The 20,948-nt window shown below is 42.1% G+C and overlaps 1 protein-coding gene across 3 annotated transcripts in view; it reads right to left on the minus strand.

Annotated features, from left to right (window-relative positions):
* The window catches only part of STK38 (serine/threonine kinase 38), a 41,355-nt gene extending 23,602 nt beyond the window's left edge, over positions 1-17,753 (minus strand). The window contains exons 1-2 of one of the 3 annotated variants that reach the window (XM_055330020.1): positions 17,462-17,753; positions 11,027-11,159 (exon numbers count right to left, since the gene is read on the minus strand). In XM_055330020.1, the coding sequence (XP_055185995.1) occupies positions 11,027-11,157 (131 nt within the window). In that variant the 5' untranslated portion in view covers positions 11,158-11,159; positions 17,462-17,753. Of the gene's footprint in view, positions 1-11,026; positions 11,163-17,461 lie in introns of all 3 variants that reach the window. The other 2 variants (XM_055330018.1, XM_055330019.1) reach the window with 2 other exon arrangements.
* Positions 17,754-20,948: the final 3,195 nt, after the last annotated feature.

The raw sequence follows: 20,948 nt of genomic DNA on the forward strand, positions 1-20,948 counted from the left end.
GAGAATGAGAGGCAGAGACACAGGCAGAGGGAGAAGCAGGCTCCACGCAGGGAGCCCGAAGCGGGACTCGACCCAGGGTCTCCAGGATCACGCCCTGGGCTGCAGGCAGTGCTAAACCGCTGAGCCACCGGGGCTGCCCCACGAATATTTTTTTTTTAAGATTTTATTTATTTATTCATGAGAGACACACACACACACAGAGAGAGAGAGAGAGAGGCAGAGACACAGGCAGAGGGAGAAGCAGGCTCCATGCAGGGAGCTCAACGTGGGACTCAATCCCAGGTCTCCAGGATCACGCCCTGGGCCAAAGGTAGGTGCTAAACTGCTGAGCCACCCAGGAATCCCCATCCATGAATATTTTTGATCTATAGTCTCATACTGACTTGATAAAACTCAAAGACACAAGAAAAACTTCCTTATAACTGATTCCACCTGTATTTATTTCGCATAATAAACGAAAGCACATTGGCTGGGATCTCTATCCCTTATCAGCATTCCAGATAACAGGCAATGTGGACTGAGCAGGGAAGAATGTAAGTAGGGAATATAGGGTGCTGGGGTGCCACAGCCAGTTGAGCGCCCGACTCTTGGTTTTCAGTTGGGGTCGTGACCTCAAGGTCATTGGATCAGGCCGAGTCAGGCTCCAGCTAGGCACAGAGTCTGCTTAAGACTTGCTCTCCCTCTGGGATCCCTGGCTGGCGCAGCGGTTTGGCGCCTGCCTTTGGCCCAGGGCGCGATCCGGGAGACCCGGGATCGAATCCCACGTCGGGCTCCCGGTGCATGGAGCCTGCTTCTCCCTCTGCCTGTGTCTCTGCCTCTCTCTCTCTCTCTGTGTGTGACTATCATAAATAAATGTAAAAAAAAAAAAACGACTTGCTCTCCCTCTCCCTCTCCCTCTCCGCAATCTGTGGGCATGCACATTGTCACTCTCTCAAATACATAAATAAATCTTTAAAAAAAAAAGAAAAAAGAAAAGAAAGTAGGAAATACATGAAGCAACAGCATGTAGTCTAATGTGGCGGAGGCACACAGCACCTCATGTGTCACACTAAGAGGGCTGGCTCGGTCTGTAGACAACTAAGAGCTACAGACCAAGCCAGGGGTTGGTGTGTAAAGGAGTGATGTGATGAGATTTCTGTTTTAAAATGACAGCCAGCAGTAAGGAGCTGATGGATTGGCTGGGAAAGCAACAAACAAAGACTAAGGCAAATTGAAAGCTCTCCTAATGATTCTTCAGAGTCAAGATCTGGACCAAGAGCTGGAAACCCAGAATGAAGTAAAGGGGGTTACTACAAAGATGACTAACTGGTAGTAGAAGTCAAAGGAAAAATCTTAGACTTTCTCATGGGGGGGGGGGGGAATGATGCCACCAACCAAGACAGGAAACACAGAGAAAGGACCATGGAAAGGTAATGAGATTAATTTTGGTCAGTAAATAATATTGCAATAATAGTAATTAAAATTTGTATTGTGTTAGAAATCATATTACAAATCCACAGGATCATGGGGATCCCTGGGTGGCTCAGCAATTTAACACCTGCCTTCTGCCCAGGGCGTGATCCTGGAGTCCCGGGATCGAGTCCCACATTGGGCTCCCTGCTTGGAGCCTGCTTCTCCCTCTGCCTATGTCTCTGTCTCTCTCATGAATAACTAAATAAAATATTAAAAAAAAAATCCACAGGATCAGATGACATATAACAATTTGTGTCCAAGCTCTCAGGAAGTGAAAAAATCTACTCTAACCCTGATGAAAAATCTTTTTAGGGATCCCTGGGTGGCTCAGCGGTTTAGGGCCTGCCTTCAGCTCAGGGCATGATCCTGGACTCCCGGGATCGATTCCCACATCAGGCTTCCTGCATGGAACCTGCTTCTCCCTCTGCCTGTGTCTATGCCTCTCTCTGTGTGTGTGTCTCTCATAAATAAATAAATAAAATATTTAAAAAAAAAAAAAAGAAAAATCTTTTTAAAAAGCACCCACATGGAGATACTTGAGTAGTTCAGCAGTTGAGCATCTGCCTTTGGCTCAGGGCATGATCCCAGAGTCCTGGGATCAAGTCCCACATCAGGCTTCCTGCATGGAGCCTGCTTCTCCCTCTGCCTATGTCTCTGTCTCTTTCTCTCTCTGTGTGTGTGTCTCTCATGAATAAATAAATAAAATCTTTAAAAAACAAAAAACAAAAAAACCCTACATGGTTCCCAGTCTGCCTACTTCACTTCTCTGAGTTCCCACAATATTTTATGATACACATCTTTGTTTGCATGTGTGTTAAAAGGATAAGGCTATACTGCTGGTACTTTCAGGAGTATAAGTAAATTAGTTGAAGTAAAAATAATCAAAGAGGGGCACCTGGGAGGCTCAGTCAGTTAAGTGTCTGCCTTCGGCTCAGGTCATGATCCCAGAATCCTGGGATTGAGCCCTGCATGGAGCTCCCTGCCCAGTAAGGAGCCTCCTTCTCCCTCTCCCTCTGTCACTCCCTCTGTTTGTGCTCTGTCAAATAAATAAAATCAAGAAGGAAGGAAGGAAGGAAGGAAGGAAGGAAGGAAGGAAGGAAGGAAGGAAGGAAGGAAGGAAGGAAGGAAGGAAGGAAGGAAGGAAGGAAGGAAGGAAGGAAAGAAGAAAGAAAAAGAGAAAAAGAAAAAGAAAGAAAAAGAAAGAAAAAAAAAACAAACATCATGGCAAGAACTATAACTCCACCATGGTCAGCTCTTTTTGTGCCTTGAATATCAAACACCATCATACTTTCTGACTATATTTTTTTTGAATGACCATACCAGAGTGGGAAGTCCAATATGCTATCATACAAAGTATGACCCAGAGACAGTTGCTTCTGACTATATTTAAATCTTAATTCAAACTAAGAAGTTTTCCGTAGCTTGAGTATACTTGCAAGAGTAATTAAATGGGTTTCTGTAGAATACCTACCTGAGGGTAAAGTTATTAGAATCAACTCCTTGAACACAATCAGATTCTTTCATTAGAAAAAGTATCCAGAAAAAGCCTATCATGCAGAATTCTCCATGGTAATAATTTATTGGGCCCAAGCCAATGAAGACCTTAAAGACCCCCAAAATGGCAAGCATAACCTAAAATGAGGCTTACTAGTGACATCCTCTATGAGATGACATGAAGAAATTACTGTTAACTTTGTTAGATTCATGGTGGCATTGCAATGACACAAGTAAATGGCCTATTTGTAGAGATGTACACTGAAATACATAGGATTGAAATCATAAATGCTTGGGCAGCCCTGGTGGCTCAGCAGTTTGGCGCTGCCTTTGGCCTGGGGTGTGATCCTGGAGACTGGGATCGAGTCCCGCGTCGGGCTCCCTGCGTGGAGCCTGCTTCTTCCTCTGCCTGTATCTCTGCCCCCGCTCCCGCCTCTCTCTCTCTCTCTCTGTCTCTGTGTCCCTCATAAATAAATAAATAGATAGATAGATAGATAGATAGATAGATAATTAAAAAAAGAAATCATAAATGTTTGAAATTTGCTTTAAAACACACAGCAAGGGATCCCTGGGTGGTGCAGCAGTTTGGCGCCTGCCTTTGGCCCAGGGCGCGATCCTGGAGACCCAGGATCGAATCGCACATCAGGCTCCCGGTGCATGGAGCCTGCTTCTCCCTCTGCCTGTGTCTCTGCCTCTCTCTCTCTGTGTGACTATCATAAATAAATAAATAATTAAAAAATAAAAATAAAAAATAAAATAAAACACACAGCAAGAAAAAATAAAATGGAACAGATGAAACAAATTTAGCAAAATCTTGATAATTTCTGAATCTGAGGGATGAATATACAGGGGTTCATTGTATTAATCTTTCTATGTGTGTGTTTAAAAGTGTTCGTTCATAACAAAAAAGAAAAGCAGGCCCCTCCACTGGTATGTCTCTGATTGAAGAGCCAGTTTAGCTAACACTCCAAGCTTTGGTGAAGTCACTCTTGCACTCAACTCCAATGTTCCAGAGCAGAACCCCAGGAAAGAGGTTGGCCACTTTCACACTTACAGGCCACACTCAACCTAACTCCATCATGGCCTTCCATGAACTCCATTTACTTGCATGTGAGCCCACCTCTCATGAGACAGTAAGTTCCTTTGAAGGGATGGCCCATATCTGAATCCTTCTTTTCTACTAATAGTGCTTTGTACACACCAACTTTATAAAATTTATGTTTCCAAATGGTAAGAAAAAGAAAATCAGAGTATGTAATGATGTGCAGACACATTCATGACTATGTGTAATTAGCTCCCTCTGCTAAGATTAATTTCAGTTCACCTCACAGCACATCTTGATTCAGAGGTTCCAGGGATAGGAGAAAAGGGCTAGTCCATTCTATGAGAGTTGACCAGACAATATTTCTAATTTCTGTTGATGAGACATTTGAAAATCCAGTAAAAATAGTATAGAAATAAGCACTAGTTGTTATTTCTATGATTAAAATTGAAAATATTCTCAAGAAATATCCTAAAAATAAATATTACACAGATTTTTTAAAAATCTCAACAAATTGGGGTGCCGGGGTGGTACAGTAGGTTAAGTGTATGACTCTTGGTTTTGGCTCAGGCCATGAACTCAAGGCCCTGAGATCGAGCCCCAGGTCAGCTCCATGCTCAGCACTGAGTCTGCTATCCCTCCTTCTCTGCCCCTCCCTGGTGCGTGCTCAAAATAAATAAATAAATACATACATACATATATACATACAACTCAACAAATTACTTTGGTTTGACTGATACATCTAATCAGTGAACAACATTCAAAGGTCAAGACTTACTCATCCCTAGGACTTAAATAAAACTGACACTTGTAGGCACCTAGGTGGCTCAGTCTATTAAGTGTCCACCTTCAGCTCAGGTCATGATCCCAGAGTCCTGGGATGGAGGCCCACTTCAGGCTCCCTGCTCAGCAGGAAGTCTGTTTCTCCCTCTCCCTCTGCCTTTCCCCCTGCTCCTTCCCTCTCAAATAAATAAATAAAATCTTAAAAAACCAAAAACCCCAAAAAAACTGACAGTTGCTCACTAATAATAATCACATATTGCAACTCCGTATCAGATCAGACCAAATACACAGGAAAACCTGGGTAAGAATGAATATCTAAAAGGAGTAGCAGACAGTGCTGGTTCTCAAAGGGTAAAATGTAGAAAAGTTCTTATTTGATTTAGGGGCAGAAGGTGAGGGAAGCATACCATTACTTCCTATTAAATTGGGTTTTTGTGGCCTTAATCCACCAAAACAGTATTTATGAAAAACAGAAACAACACAGAATATTTAATAAGAAAAAATGCCAGCTTCCTCAGTTTTGATTTCAGGCTGCTATAATCATATTTTTTATATGAAAAACTAGGCAATTATCAATATTTACTGGTACCTAGGGTCACATGAGAGAGAATAGAAGAACTGCTATTTTTAGATAACCTTACCATCAGAGGCAAAACAAAGATTATAATAGTATGTATACAAAAAAAATAGTATGTATACAAATTATATACATATACACACACACACACACACACACACACACACATATAAAGAAGATAAACTTGCATTCTTTTTTTTTTTTTTTAAACTTGCATTCTTGAGGGGATTCAGCTTATAGCCTACCAGTAGCATTAACAGGAGACCATCAAACAGACACCAGACTCAGGGGGTTTAATTGTTTTTAAATCCATCAGTAGAACTTGCTGTAATGTTTCCAATCCCACCCAATGTTCTCACATTTTACTTTTATACAGAAAACCAATCCTAAATGATTTTTATTCTTTCTTCTACCTCTAGGTTTTGGTTTCCTCTCCCCTGCCGTTAGGTACTTTGTTTCAAATATAACCTACTGCTCTACTACACATGGAACAATGCAAAAGTGCATGTAATGTGGCAGAAATACTAGAGATTTTAAAGGCATCCAAGGGAGGAACAAAATGAAAATTTGTTACAATCTGATCTCAAAATTTACTAGCAATACTTATTTCAAACCACTCATCATCACATATTAGTGATATACTCATAATAAAAGTTTCTTTAAAATAAATAAATAGGGATCCCTGGGTGGCACAGCAGTTTGGTGCCTACCTTTGGCCTGGGGCGTGATCCTGGAGACCCGGGATCGAATCCCATGTTGGGCTCCTGGTGCATGGAGCCTGCTTCTCCCTCTGCCTGTGTCTCTGCCTCTCTCTCTCTCTCTGACTATCATAAATAAATAAAAAATTAAAAAAATAAATAAACAAACAAATAAACAAATAAACAAATAAATAAATAAGGGATCCCTGGGTGGCGCAGCGGTTTAGCGCCTGCCTTTGGCCCAGGGTGCGATCCTGGAGACCCGGGATCGAATCCTACGTCGGGCTCCCGGTGCATGGAGCCTGCTTCTCCCTCTGCCTATGTCTCTGCCTCTCTCTCTCTCTCTCTCTCTCTCTCTCTCTCTCTCTGTGACTATCATAAATAAATAAAAATGTTTAAAAATAAATAAATAAACAAATAAATAAATAAATAAATGTTTCTTTATCAGTGAGTGTTTCATATCACTTAAACTCTGCTTATTTCTCAATGAGGTTCTATGACATTTCCACCCATAACATCAAAAAGCCTGAAAATCCATTTCTGATAGGGTTTTTGTTGTTGTTGTTTCCAAGTAGGCTCCACACCCAGCATGGAGTCCAGTCTGAGGCTTGAACTCACAACCTTGGGATCAAGACCTGAGTTGAAATCAGAAGTCAGACACAACTGACTGAGAAACTCAGTTCCCCATCTGACAGTATTTTTTTTTTAAGATTTTATTCATTTATTCATGAGAGACAGAGAGGCAGAGACACAGGCAGAGGAAGAAGCAGGCTCCCTGACTCGATCCCAGGACCCAAGATTCACGATCTGAGCCAAAGGCAAATGCTGAACCACTGAGCAATCCAGGTGCACCCCCCATCTGACAGTTCTTTTTTTTTTTTTCCCCATCTGACAGTTCTAAATGTAGTTCTAAATGTGGTAGTAACTCCTGCCAATCGCTGTTTTCCTTTTTTAATTTTTAAAATTTCTAGCAATAAAACCTAAATAGTCTTATCAATTGGTATAACAAACCCACAACAAAGTATCAACTCATTTCCCAAAAAGGGGGCACCAAAAAAAAGGGGCACTAAATGAAAAAGATTAGCAAGGATATCTGAGACCTTCAACGTGTTTACTACTTTTTTTTAATGAAAAATAATGATTTGATAACAAAAATTACCAAAAACATTCTAATCCTCTTAAATGTTTAACATTCCCTTCTTACGATCTTTTAATTAATTTGGTCTTTAAGAAAAGCAAAACCAGGGGCTCCTGGATGGCTCAGTCAACCAGTTAAGTGTCTACCTTTCGCTCAGATCATGACCTCAGGGTCCTGGGATCAAGCCCCCACATTGGACTCCCTGCTCAGTGGGGAGTCTGCTTCTTCCTCTCCCTCTACCCCTCCCCTCCCTCCCGCTACTGTCCCGTCTCTAATAAATAAATTAAATCTTTAAGAAAAATGAATATGACCTGATTGTTTACACAGAAAATCCTAAGGAATCTACAAAAAGCTAGTAGAATAAGTAAATTAGCAAGTTGCAGGATATAAAGTCAATATACAAAATTCAATTATATTTCTATATGCTAGCAGCAAAAAATTGGAAAAAATTTTTTAAACATCCAATTAACAGCATCAAAAAAACCTCCAAAATACTAGTAACAGATGAACAAAATAACAAGATCCCCACAGTAAACACTACAAAACACTGCTGAGAAAAATTAAAGACCTAAGAGAATAGAGAGATATACCATGTTCATGCATCAGAAGATTCAATACTGATGTTAATTCTCCCCCAAACTAATCTACAGACTCAATACAATTATAATCATAATTCCATCAAGCTTTTCTCTAGAAATTGACAAGCTGATTCTAAAATGTATGTGAGGAACAGCTGGGTGGCTCAGTGGTTGAAAGTTTGCCTTCAGCTCAGGACGTGATCCCGGAGTTTTGGGATCAAGTCCAGCACTGGGCTCCTGCAGGGAGGCTGTTCCTCCTCCCTCTGCCTATGTCTCAGTGTCTCTCATTAATAAATAAATAAAACCTTAAAATACAATACAATAAAATAAAATTATATGAAAATGCAAAGAACCTAAAATATCCAAAACAATCTTAGGAGGAAAAGAAAACAAAACAATATAGTTGAAGATTTACACTACATGACTTCAAAACTTACCACAATGCTACAGTAACCAAGTCAGTATGATACCGGCAGAAGGACAAATGATCAATGAAAGACAAAAAACCATATTAGGGTTCAATTTCTGGTTCAGTTGGTAGAGCATGTGACTCTTGATCTAGAGTCATCTAGATCTAGTGTTCTCATCTCATACACTTATTAACTCAAGATGGATCATAGAACTAAATGTAAAATCTAAATTATAAAAGTTTCCAAAAGGCAGCCCTGGTGGTTCAGTGGTTTAGCGCCGCCTTCAGTCCAGGATGTGATCCTGGAGACCAGGGATCGAGTTCTGCGTCAGGCTCCCTACATGGAGCCTGCTTCTCCCTCTGCTTTTCCCTCTGCCTGTGTCTCTGCCTCTCTCTGTGTGTCTCTCATGAATAAATAAATAAAATCTTTAAAAATAAAATAAAATAAAAAATAAAAGTTTCCAAAGAAGATACAGAATATCTTTATGACTTGGGGGGCAGCAAAGGTTTCTTAGAGGTCACAGAATGCAAGAACTATAAAAGAAAAAAATGTCAAATTAGAATTCATCAAAATTTAAAACTTCTGCTCATCTAAAGACAACAAACAGGAGGGAACCTGGGTGGCTCAGTCGGTTAAGCATCTGCCTTCGGCTAAGGTCACAATCCCGGGGTGCTGGGATCAAGTCCCACATTGGGCTCTCTGCTCTGCAGTGAGTCTGTTTCTCCCTCTGCCCCTCTCCCTACTCGTTCTCTCTCTCCCTCTCTCTCTCAAATAAGTCTTAAAAAAAAGAAAAGAAACAGGAGGGGCACCTGGGTGGCACAGTTAGGCCTCTCTTGATTTTGCTCAGGTCATGATCTCAGGGTCATGAGATCAAGCACTGCATTGGGCTGTGAACTCAGCAAGGGATCTGCTGGAGATTCTTTCCCCTCCCACTCCCTTTCCCTTTGCTTCTCCCCCCAGCTCTCATGAGTGTGTGCACATACACACTCTATCTCAAATAAATAAATGAATAAAATCTTAAGAGGAAAAAAAGGCTGACAGACATTTTGTTAGCAAAAATGTAAAGCAACTGGAACTCTCACACATTGTTGGTAATATTTTAGAAAAAAATCTAGCAGTTTTTCATGAAACTAAATATATACTTATGTATATTTATGATCCAGCAATTCCACTCTGAAATATTTACCCAAGAATTGAAAACACATGTTCACAAAAAGATCTGTACACAAATATCAGTAGAAACTTATTCAAAACAGCCAAAAACTGGGGATCCCTGGGTGGCTCAGCGGTTTGGCGCCTGCTTTTGGCCCAGGGCGCAATCCTGGAGTTCCGGGCTCCCGGCCTGCTTCTCCCTCTGCCTGTGTGTCTGCCTCTCTCTCTCTCTCTCTCTCTGTGTCTATCACAAATAAATAAATCTTAAAAAAAAAAAAAAAAGCCAAAAACTGAGAAAAGCCCAGATGTTTATTAACAGAAGAATGTAAAAACAGAGGTATAGTCAGAAAACAGAATGGTACTCAGCCAATACAAAGGAACAAACTACTGATACAAGAGCAACATGGATGAACCTTGAAAACATTAGGATGAGTGAAAGATGCCTTACTCAAACGAGTACTTTTTTTGAATATATGAATCCATTTACATGCTCCATTTGCATGGAACCAGCAAGAGTAATCTAATATAGAAACAAAATTACAACAGTGGTTGCCTGGGGTTGAAGGAACATCTCCAAGAATAAAAGAACTTTCTGGGACGATGGTACCATTCTGTCTTGATAGGACTAAGTTCTACAGGTATTTCCATTTGTCAAAACTCGTTGAACCCTTAGATTGTGCATTTTGGTTGGAATCCCAATGTGGGTATAGAGATTACTTAAAAAGACAGAAAAAAACATACCTAGAAGACTGTGCATTTCATTGTATGCAAAATTTACACTCTCTTAAATATATATGTATATATAAATATTGAACTTGTTATACAAGCAGACATCATATTCAGAAGTAAAAAATACTGACATCTCCAACATAATTTGAAGTATAGCAAAAAATCAAGATGGTTAAATGAATGAATAGAGGGATGGATAGATGAATATGTAATAAAATGAATGATAAACTTAGAATCTTGATGTATATAAGGGTATTCAGTATATTATTCCTTCAACTTTTCTGCACTTTTAAATATTTTCATAATAAAATGCTGGGAATAAAATTTTAATTACAAGTTACCACATGAATACTGTACACCAGATCAATAACAACAGATGCCAAATGATTAAGTGATTACTACGTGAGAAGCACTATGATGGTTACTCACATATGTAATATATAATCCCCATAGCAATCCTGCAAAGCAAGTATTATCTCCACTTTCCAGATAGGGAATTGATACACAAAAAGACTAAGAAACTTATTCCAGACTCAGACAGCTAATAAATGGTAAAAGCATGACTCTAAACGCAGCTCTGATTCCGTAAGGGCTGCTCTTTCCATTACATCATACTGTTTTAACAATAAATCCAAGGATTTGACCCAATTAATATTTTTATACTATGGGAATTCTGCATTGTACTTTTTCCTAAGAGTTTAAGTAATCTCTGCACCCAATGTGAGCTCAATCGTCACATGCTCTACCAACTGAGTCAGCCAGGTGTCCCTGTGCTATGACTAGTAGTAAAAATGAGTGGGTTAAATAGCAAGGGTTTTGGAAATCAATGACCCTGTCCTTCCACTGTAATGGGATAGCTACTGCATGGCTGCTGCTATTCTTATCTCCTTTCAACAATATTATGAATGTGTTTTATGATACTAGACATGAATGCCAAAACCATGACACAATTTCCTCAAACACAGTTCTTTACCTCATTTCTCGTTCTTCATGTTGAGCGATAAGGTTGCTATAAAAATTCTCCAGTGTCACTTTGGTCATGGTCACTCTTTCCTTTGTGTGATTACTCATGGAGGAACAAGGTGTTGAGCCTGTCATTGCCATGGCTGCTAGAAACAAAAAAAGAAGAGGTATTAGTTTTGGATTAGAACCCACCAACTAGGGCAGCCCAGGTAGCTCAGTGGTTTAGCGCCGCCTTCAGCCCAGGGTGTATCCTGGCGACCCAGGACTGAGTCCCCCATCGGGCTCCCTGCATGGAGACTGCTTCTGCCTGTGCCTCTCTCTCTCTCTCTCTCATGAATAAGTGAATAAAATCTTTTTTTTTTAAAGATTTTATTTATTTACTCATGAGAGACACAGAGAGGCAGAGACACAGGCAGAGGGAGAAGCAGGCTCCATGCAGGGAGCCCGACGTGGGACTCGATCCCAGGTCTCCAGGATCATGCCCCGGGCTGAAGGCGGCGCTAAACCGCTGTGCCACCCGGGCTGCCCAAGTGAATAAAATCTTAAAAAAAAAAAAAAAAAAAGAACCCACCAACTATGTACTCTCTTACTCCACTGGTAGGAAAGTAAATTTGTTTAAGTTTTCTGGAGGACAAACATATAATATATAACAAAAGCCAGACAAAGAGAATATTTGGTGAAAATAAGTATATATTAATGTCCTATGACCCAGAAATACCATTGCTAGGCATAAGACCTAAAGAAATTGTCACACGGGCTCTTACGAAATGCATAAAGGGGGCGCATGGGTGGTTCAGTCAGTTAAGCGTCTATCCTTTGGTTCAGGTTATGATACCACGGTCCTGAGATGGCGCCCCACATTGGGCTCCCTGCTCCCTGCTCTCCTTCTCCTTCTGCCCTTCCCCCTGCTTGCTCTCTCTCATGTTCTTTGTGTCTCTCTCTCTCAAATAAATAAATAAAATCTTTTAAAAATTAAAAAAAAGAAAGAAATGCACAAGGATGTATATAATAGACAATGTTTATTATGCCCTCATTTGTGTTATAGGAAGTTGAAGCCAATTCAGTAAGGAAATAAAGAAAATGTTGTGGATGCACATAAAGAAATAACATGCAGCAGTCAGGGATCCCTGGGTGGCGCAGCTGTTTAGCGCCTGTCTTTGGCCCAGGGTGTGATCCTGGAGACCCGGGATCGAATCCCACGTCGGGCTCCCGGTGCATGGAGCCTGCTTCTCACTCTGCCTATGTCTCTGCCTCTCTCTCTCTCATTCTGTGTGACTATCATAAATAAATAAAAATTAAAAAAAAAAAACAAAAACATGCAGCAGTCAGAAGCAAATCTATCTGTACCTAAAAGTGACATGAATAGATCTTTAAAACATATGCTATAATTTTAAAAAGGAAGAGAACAAGATCACAATACCATAAATGCATACTAAGAATATATAATATAGACACAGAATAAAACTTTGCCATCCAAGAATCTACCTTGAAGAAATAAAATCTTTAAAAAAAAAATTTTAAATTTTTTTTTTTAATTTATTTACGATAGTCACACACAGAGAGAGAGAGAGAGAGAGAGGCAGAGACACAGGCAGAGGGAGAAGCAGGCTCCATACACCGGGAGCCCGATGTGGGATTTGATCCCGGGTCTCCAGGATCGCGCCCTGGGCCAAAGGCAGGCGCCAAACCGCTGCGCTACCCAGGGATCCCCTAAAAAAATTTTTTTAAATAAAATAAAATATGTATCAAAATGTGACTAATGGTTTAACTTTAGGCAGTAAGAATGCCATTCTTTTGTGGCATAAAGATCATTTATGTGAGCTTTTCCATATTTTATATATTTTCTTCAATGAGCATGTACTATTGCTACTAAATTACCAATAATTTTTAAAGATTTTTTTAAGATTTATTTATTTATTTATGAGAGACAAGGAGATGCAGAGACATGGGCAGAGGGAGAAGCAGGCTCCATGCAGGGAGCCCAATGTGGGACGTGATACCAGATCCTGGGTTACACTCTGAGCCAGAGGCAGACACTCAACCGCTGGAGCCACTCAGGTGTCCCTAAAGATTTTATTTTTAAGTAATCTTTCCACCCAACGTGGGGCTCAAACTTACAACCCAAGATCAAGAGTTGCATGCTCTACTGACTAAGCCAGGCAGGTGTCCCAAATTATCAATAATTTTTAAATTTATAAACTTTCTACAGTTAAAAAAAATCTATAACAAATGCTCATCTACAGGGGCACCTGGGTGGCTCAGTGGTTGAGCATCTACCTTCTGCCCAGGTCATGATCCCAGGGTCCTGAGATTGAGTACCACATTGGGCTCCTCACAGGGAGCCTGCTTCTCCCTCTGCCTATGTCTCTGCCTCTCTCTGTGTCTCTCATGAATAAATAAAATCTTAAAAAAGGACAGCCTGGGTGGCTCAGTGGTTTAGCACCGCCTTCAGCCCAGGGCGTGATCCTGGAGACCCAGGATCGAGTCCCACGTCGGGCTCCCTGCATAGAGTCTGATTCTCCCTCTGCCTGTATCTCTGTCTCTCTCTCTGTTCCTCATGAATAAATAAATAAAATCTTTTTTAAAAAAATCTTAAGAAAAAATAAAATAAAATGCTTATCTGCAGGTATAGATGTATTCTGACATGTCTTATAGTATTTGATAAATGCATGCTATTTGGATTTATAAATTAAATTAAAACCTATGATAAAAACAATGTTACAAAGAAAAAACGTGAATCATAATTTTAGCGATGGAAGATATATTAAAAACAAGAAACCCTAACTTCTTAATTTACATATGAGAAAACTGATACCAACATGGTTTAAACAACTTACAGAACATTTTTCCCTAAATTTATTTATTTTAAAGATTTTATTTATTTATTCACAAGAGACACAGAGAGAGAGAAGCAGAGACACAGGCAGAGGAAGAAGCAGGCTCCATGCGAGGAGCCCAACGTGGTACTTGATCCCAGGATTCCAGGATTCCAGGGTCACGCCCTGGGCCAAAGGCAGGCTCTAAACCGCTGAGCCACCCAGAGATCCCCCATTTTTTCCCTAAATTTAAATCTCATTTTCCCCAGCCCATACTGTCACAGTTGGCCAAACCATTCACCACTCTGGACTTGCTCCAGGGTTGAGAATAATGCTAGATATTTTAGCCTTATCATGCCTTCCTCCAATATGACCTGCCTCTAAGTTTGTCCTTTCATCCCAATATGAAGCTGAGTAAAAATCAGAAGCAACCAAGGGCCATTTTCAAAAGTACATTTGGGACGCCTAGGCGGCTCAGCGGTTGAGCATCTGCCTGCTTTAGCTCAGGGCGTGATCCCAGAGTCCCGGGGAACTTGTCCCGCAGCAGGTTCTTTGCAGGGAGCCTGCATCTCCCTCTGCCTACTTCTTTGCCTTTCTCTCTGTCTCTCTGTCTCTCACGAATAAACAAAGTCGGAAGAAAAGAAAGTAAGAAAAAAAAAAGAGAAGAGAAGAGAAGAGAAGAGGAGGGGAGGGGAGGGGAGGGGAGGGGAGGGGAGGGGAGGGGAGGGGAGGGGAGGGGAGGGGAGGGGAGGGGAGGGGAGGGGAGGGATAACAATTTTTTTAAAAAGTACACTTTATGGAAAGTTTCCTTAAGGTTCTCCCTTAATACTTAGCAGCTTCGGGCAGCCCGGGTGGCTCGGCGGTTTAGCGCCGCCTTCAGCCCCAGGCGTGATCTTGGAGATGCGGGATCCCCACATTATGAGTCCCACATTGGGCTCCCTGCAGGGAGCCTGCTTCTCTCTCTGCCTGTGTCTCTGCCTCTCTTTCTCTTTCTCCGTGTCTCTCATAAATAAATAAAATCTTAAAAAAAAAATACTTAGCTTCTTAGATTAAGGCTATTTAGGAGTGTGCACTTATTACTAAGACAAAAGGCTTAACATAAAAGCTATTCAGGCAAAAGTCACGTAAAAGAATAATCCTTTCAGAGCAAAGAGATTCAAGATCAAGGCTCTACTTCAAACATTTTTATTCATGATGTGCCAAAATGATTAGTAATCACAAATTCAAGAAAGTGAACTCAGCTCTACCTTACAATGTTATTCGTTACTATTACTTTTTATGGGGTGGTTTCTGCTAATAGCAACAGCAAACCCAAATATTTTTAGGATAACAGTAGAATTTTTTAAAAACCTCTGGTTTATGAAGCTTGGGTGTGGTTCCTTATTTGTCAGCCTGTACCCCCTCCACCCACAATGAAAACCACATGCACTCTAAGTCTGGTGAAGAAATTTTAAACCAAATTTAAAAACAAGTCTGAAGCAAGGGAGTGCTTTGTACTCCTCCCTTGCCTGAACACTTCTAGAGACCTTTATATATATATATAAAACACATATATGTGGTTACATTCTAACAACTGAAATTATTTCAACATAAAAATGCAACTAGAGTGTTTAAACCTAAGACAAACAATGCCTTTCATATAATAGGTTGTTAATAAATATAAGTTGAGCAAGTTCATGATTTTTTGGTTGTCAAAAAAACTAAAGAACAAAATTACATTTACATTGATCTGTATATAAATACTGGGGTGAAGAAAGTTTTGACTCATTTAAGTCATTAGCATGGCTTTCTAAGCTTTTAAAAAGATCGACAGATAAGTGTATTCAAAGATGCTCATATAACAGACCAACAAATTTTCTAGTAGAATGATACAGTCTCTAATGTAATGGCAAAGGTGGCACTGCCCTTCCCTTTGACCTTTCTTCAAAACCTCCTACTCCTCCCCTTCCTCTACTCATAAAAGGAATAGCCTTTTCTAATAACCTTTCATCAAAAGATACAATTACTATTGCCCTATACCAATTTATAGCTTTACTGGGTCAACCAAGTACTTTTTATAAGACAGGGATCACACTCACACTTTTTGATCATTCAAGCCTTCATGCCCTGACCTACAAGCCAACGGAGGCCCCTGTCCTATTTGTTTCATTCTCCAACTCTGCAGGATTAGGGAACAGGTAGGCAAAAAATCCTTAAAAGTGTTAAAAGTTTAAAAGAATGTGATCTTCAGAAGTTAGGGGTAGGTAGTGCAAACATAGAAGTAGACTGAATGAATACCATTGTTTTATTCAACCTAGATGATTATCCTTGGTTGACTGACTCTACAATGGCACTGTCATCTCTAATGAAGACCCCTTCTCTCACCAATTCTTTACTTCTTTGTAACAGACAATCCTGTATCTTTCATTTGGGCAAATGAACACGGATGCTAAGACTATTCCTTAAGAATCATGTATCTGAATTTCTCCTCCTGAACTGTAAGCCAAGGGAAAGCAAGCATCTGTCTTAATATCCTTCTCCCATCTCATGCTCAATGTACTTAGTAAGCACCTTATAAAAGATTTACCAAGAAAGCACTCATCTTTCCTCACCATTCCTGGGAGCTGAGAATATGTATGTATGTAGGACAGGGACGGCATTGGGAGGTGAAATGGTTTTCTCCGCCAAGTTGGGGGGTAAAGTTCTGGTCCTCTTACCAGCGGAGCCTGTTACCCTGATGTTGTCTGTTTAGGGAAACCACAACTACTGCCTGGCTAATTCTAATTCAGAGCCAAGGTGAGCTGAAAGGGAGAGGAAGCAGCAGGTGTGCCTCACATCAACCTCCCTCTGCACATCAACCTCCCTCTGCACAAAAAAAAAAAAAAAAAAAAAAAAAAAAGTTTCTCTTTGTGTCTTTTAGTCGATTCAAAGTGCAAACTGGGAGATCTGATCTTTAGTAGATCAGCTAGTAGCTGTTTCTGCACACTTTGTGATACACACTTTCCTTTTCCATTATTTCTTTAAAAAACAACAACAAAAAACCGTCACTCAATTTTCCTGTGATTTTAAGATGATCTGAAGCCCTGTACCCTAAGACTAACCATGGGGAAGGGGAAGGGGGCACACTCAAGGGAGCCACACCCCAGCGTGGGCTTTCCACATCTCTGCCTCACACAACAGCTCCTAGGTTCTCAGACCCCAGAAAAAAAGAAAAAAGGTGGAAAATGGTAATGACTGAGATCCCAGAGGAGACCTGAGCTGTAGCAGCGAGCAAAGCTAGCAACACGGAAAAGGAGAAGAGAGCCTGGCTCCCCGCCCCAACTGGAAAGAAAGAAAAGAAAGAAGGGAGGAAGGGAGGACGGGAGGAAGGAAAAGAAAGAAGAAAGAAAGAAAAGAAAAGAAAAGAAAAGAAAAGAAAAGAAAAGAAAAGAAAAGAAAAGAAAAGAAAGGAAGGAAGGAAGAAAGGGGTGGGGAGCCTGAGACTGGGGAAGTGTGGCGAGGACCGACAGGGAGAGGAACCGGGCGCGGGGGGGTGTCGGCGGCTGACGAGAGCCGCCGAGGGCCGGCCCGCACAACGGCTGCTAAGAGGGCGCCGGGGGAAGGGAGAACCCCTAAAGGAGGGGGAAGCCTGGGGTGGGCTGAAGACTCACCAGAGCCCCGGGAAAGAAGGGCTGGGGGCGGCGGACGGCCGCGGACGCCGCCCGGCCAGCGACCTCTCCGACCCGCAGACACGCGAGGCCCCAGCGGCAGCCCCGCGCCGACCAGCCACGACTAGGGGACGCGCAAGGGGCTCCGAGGCTGGGGCCGGGGGCGGGAGCGCGTAAGGACAACAGGAAGCGCTCCAACTGCCGGAAAAGACGGCGGCGCGGAGGGGCCAAGGCAGCCCAGTCCCCCGCCGCGGAGAGGGGCTGGCGCGGGGGCCGGGGGCCGGCACTGCGCAGGCGTGACTGGCCCGCGACGCGGCGGGGGGGCCACGGGACTGCGCGTGCGCGGCCCCGCCGCACCCGTCCTCCCCGCCTCACCTGGGAGAGAGTCGGAGAGAGAGGGAGGCGGTGCGGCGGGCGGCCGCGCGCGGTGTGCAGTGGGGGTTTCGGGGTGGGCTAGGCCGGGCTCGGGGGAGGTGCCCTTTGTTTTCTGGTTTCTTTGTTTGCTTTATTTGGAGATAATTACAGACTCGCAGAAGGCTGCAAGGTTAATACAAGGAAGTCCCGTGTACCCATCACCCACCCAGTTCCCTCACCATCTTACACAAACCAGGAAATTGACATCGGCACAACACAACTAACTAAACCAATACGATTGACTAGATTGCAGACCTTACTCGGATTTTACCAGTTTGCCATGCACTCGTTTGTGTGTCTGTGTGTGCTTGCGTGCTCGCACTCATCTGTAGTTGTATTAAATTGTATTACTTGTGGAGTCGTCATCCCCCGCCTTCCCCTGATTTTTGATCATCGTAGCAATAAGACGGCTAGAACCCCTGACCCCATCTTACTCTTCCTTAAAATAAGGACCAACACTAAGGACTTACTTGGGATTTGGAGAGCTTTCGTAACATCAGGCCATGGGGGGTGGGGGGGGGGGAGCATCCCAGTCTGCACAGAAGAACCTGCTTTTCAAGGCGACGCAACCGCTTAGTCTGTGCATCTCCGGGTAAAGAAGCCCCAAGCCTTCAGGACGCTCATTCTTTTCTTGAGAAAGGAGCACAGTGCTCTTGACTAGAAAGCGTCAGGCTCCTGGAAACAATAGATGAGTAAGATAGGGTGCCTGCTTGCCTTCAAAAAGACCATGTAGGTAGCAAAATGTGTAAGTCATTCATTAGGGTATTTTGTGCTAGCTTGGTGCCTCATTCTTGGGTTATTCTAGGACTATAGAGCTCGGTTTTGCCGTTCAAGCTTGGGGTCCTGGGCTTTGTTTCCTTAATGGCCTTAAAAAACATAGGCATTCCGTGACTGCTTTTATCTTCCTAGACTTCAAAGCCCTGTTTCCTTTGTGTCACCTCAAACTAAAAACAATTCATCCTTCATTCTCTCTGTCCAAAGGCCCTTCTCCACCAATGCCTTTTGTCAAAGTTCTACCAGTCCTTAATGACTTAATAACAGTGCAAGATGTTTGCTTAGCGCACTTTCCAGTTTAGAAACCCCATTCTTCATCTGATCTCAGTTCATCCTCACAAGTCTTTGACAGGTCACATAGGATGAGTAACTTTACACATAAAGTAACTAGCACTGAGAGAAGTGAAGGAAACTGCCTGAATTGTCACAGCTAGTAAAGCAAGAGGAGCCCCATTCTCTGATTGCAAATCCAATGTTCTTTCTGCTTTCCCCTTCCCCCAGCTGAAACCTTATCTTTTCCTTGGAGCCTTCCCAATTCCCAATAGAGGATACATAGCTAGCCTAGTGCTACTCATTATGTGATCATTGGACTTGACTGACATAAAGACTTGTAACAGGTTTATTGTAGGCCTTAGAGTCATCTCTTTGTAACTCTTTGTCTCTTCCATCTGCTTACCCTGGATTCTGTATTGCTCTTCCTCTGTCACCCCTCTCCCTTCCCTGGCTCTTCGCCTCCATTCCGTGCAGCATACAGTAAGGCTGTCAGCTTCCACGCAAATAAGTGGGTACCTTTCCAACCATTTTTCTTTTCAATGGCATTTAATACTATCCTAAGCAAATTTGCCTTTGCTTAACTCATCAGGCAGCCTTCTGGGTCAGTTTTTTGTATCTTTTGCCTTGATGTCCTGTTCTCTTCCACAGCATTGAGGTCTCATGAATTTTTCTAATTGTTTTTGTTGTTGATGAATTGTTTCACTATTAAATATATGCATGTATCCAAAAAATTCTATTCTCTATAGTTCTATATTAATTTATCTATACCTTAACTCTAATAAACACTAAAATTTTACTCAAAATTGCTCAACCAGAATATGCTGCTCTTCTCTACTTCCAGCAAGTAGAAACAAAACCTAAATGCCACCAGTCATTTATACCCACCCCAGACTGTGAGTTGGAAGCAGAAGCAAGTGTGAGCTGACCCTTACACCCACAGGATGGGGCCTTATTTGCCTCCCTATAGTACTGTGTTGTTGGATCCTGCTTTTATTTTTTTTTAACTTTTTTTTATTTTTTATTTATGATAGTCACAGAGAGAGAGAGAGAGAGAGGCAGAGACATAGGCAGAGGGAGAAGCAGGCTCCATGCACCGGGAGCCCAACGTGGGATTCGATCCTGGGTCTCCAGGATCGCGCCCTGGGCCAAAGGCAGGTGCCAAACTGCTGCGCCACCCAGGGATCCCCCTGCTTTTATTTTAAATGCTGCTATTTGGGCAGCCCCGGTGGTGCAGCAGTTTAGCGCCGCCTGCAGCCCAGGGTGTGATCCTGGAGGCCTGGGATCGAGTCCCACATTGGGCTCCTTGCATGGAGCCTGCTTCTCCCTCTGCCTGTGTCTCTGCCTTTCTCTCTCTCTCTGTATCTCTCATGAATAAATAAATAGAGTCTTTTAAAAAAAATAAATGCTGCTATTTTGTTCATCATGCATTTTTTGCATTAATTTTTATTTTTTTAAAAGTTGCATTAAAATGTTATCTTGATTACTGATTCTTTTGCTACCCTCATAAATCTTGTACCAAGGGAAGTGTCTTGCTCACCTCACCCTACTCCAGACCCTGGAACGATCACTCTGAATCCATTCTGGTCAGAGTGGTAGCTGCTACATACAGTTTCTAGAGACCTTCATAGAGATCTCAGACCAGGATTGTCATGTGTCACACGGCCACCCTTTCTGGGAAAGCAAGTACTCAGCTTTTGTTATATTCTGTAATGGAGACAGAAAAGAAAGGAAGTGAAAATGGATGTTGAGTGATCCAGCCAATAATGACTGCCATGGAATATATACATTACTTTGGGGATCCCTGGGTGGCGCAGCGGTTTGGCGCCTGCCTTTGGCCCAGGGCGCGATCCTGGAGACCTGGGATCGAATCCCACATCGGGCTCCCGGTGCATGGAGCCTGCTTCTCCCTCTGCCTGTGTCTCTGCCTCTCTCTCTCTCTGTATGACTATCGTAAATAAAAAAAAAATTTTTTATACATTACTTTGCTGTTCTCTTTTAATCTAATTTCCTTTTTTTTTTTTAAGATTTT

Source organism: Nyctereutes procyonoides, unplaced genomic scaffold (genome assembly GCF_905146905.1).
Source record: "Nyctereutes procyonoides isolate TBG_1078 unplaced genomic scaffold, NYPRO_anot_genome, whole genome shotgun sequence".
NCBI lineage: Eukaryota > Metazoa > Chordata > Mammalia > Carnivora > Canidae > Nyctereutes > Nyctereutes procyonoides.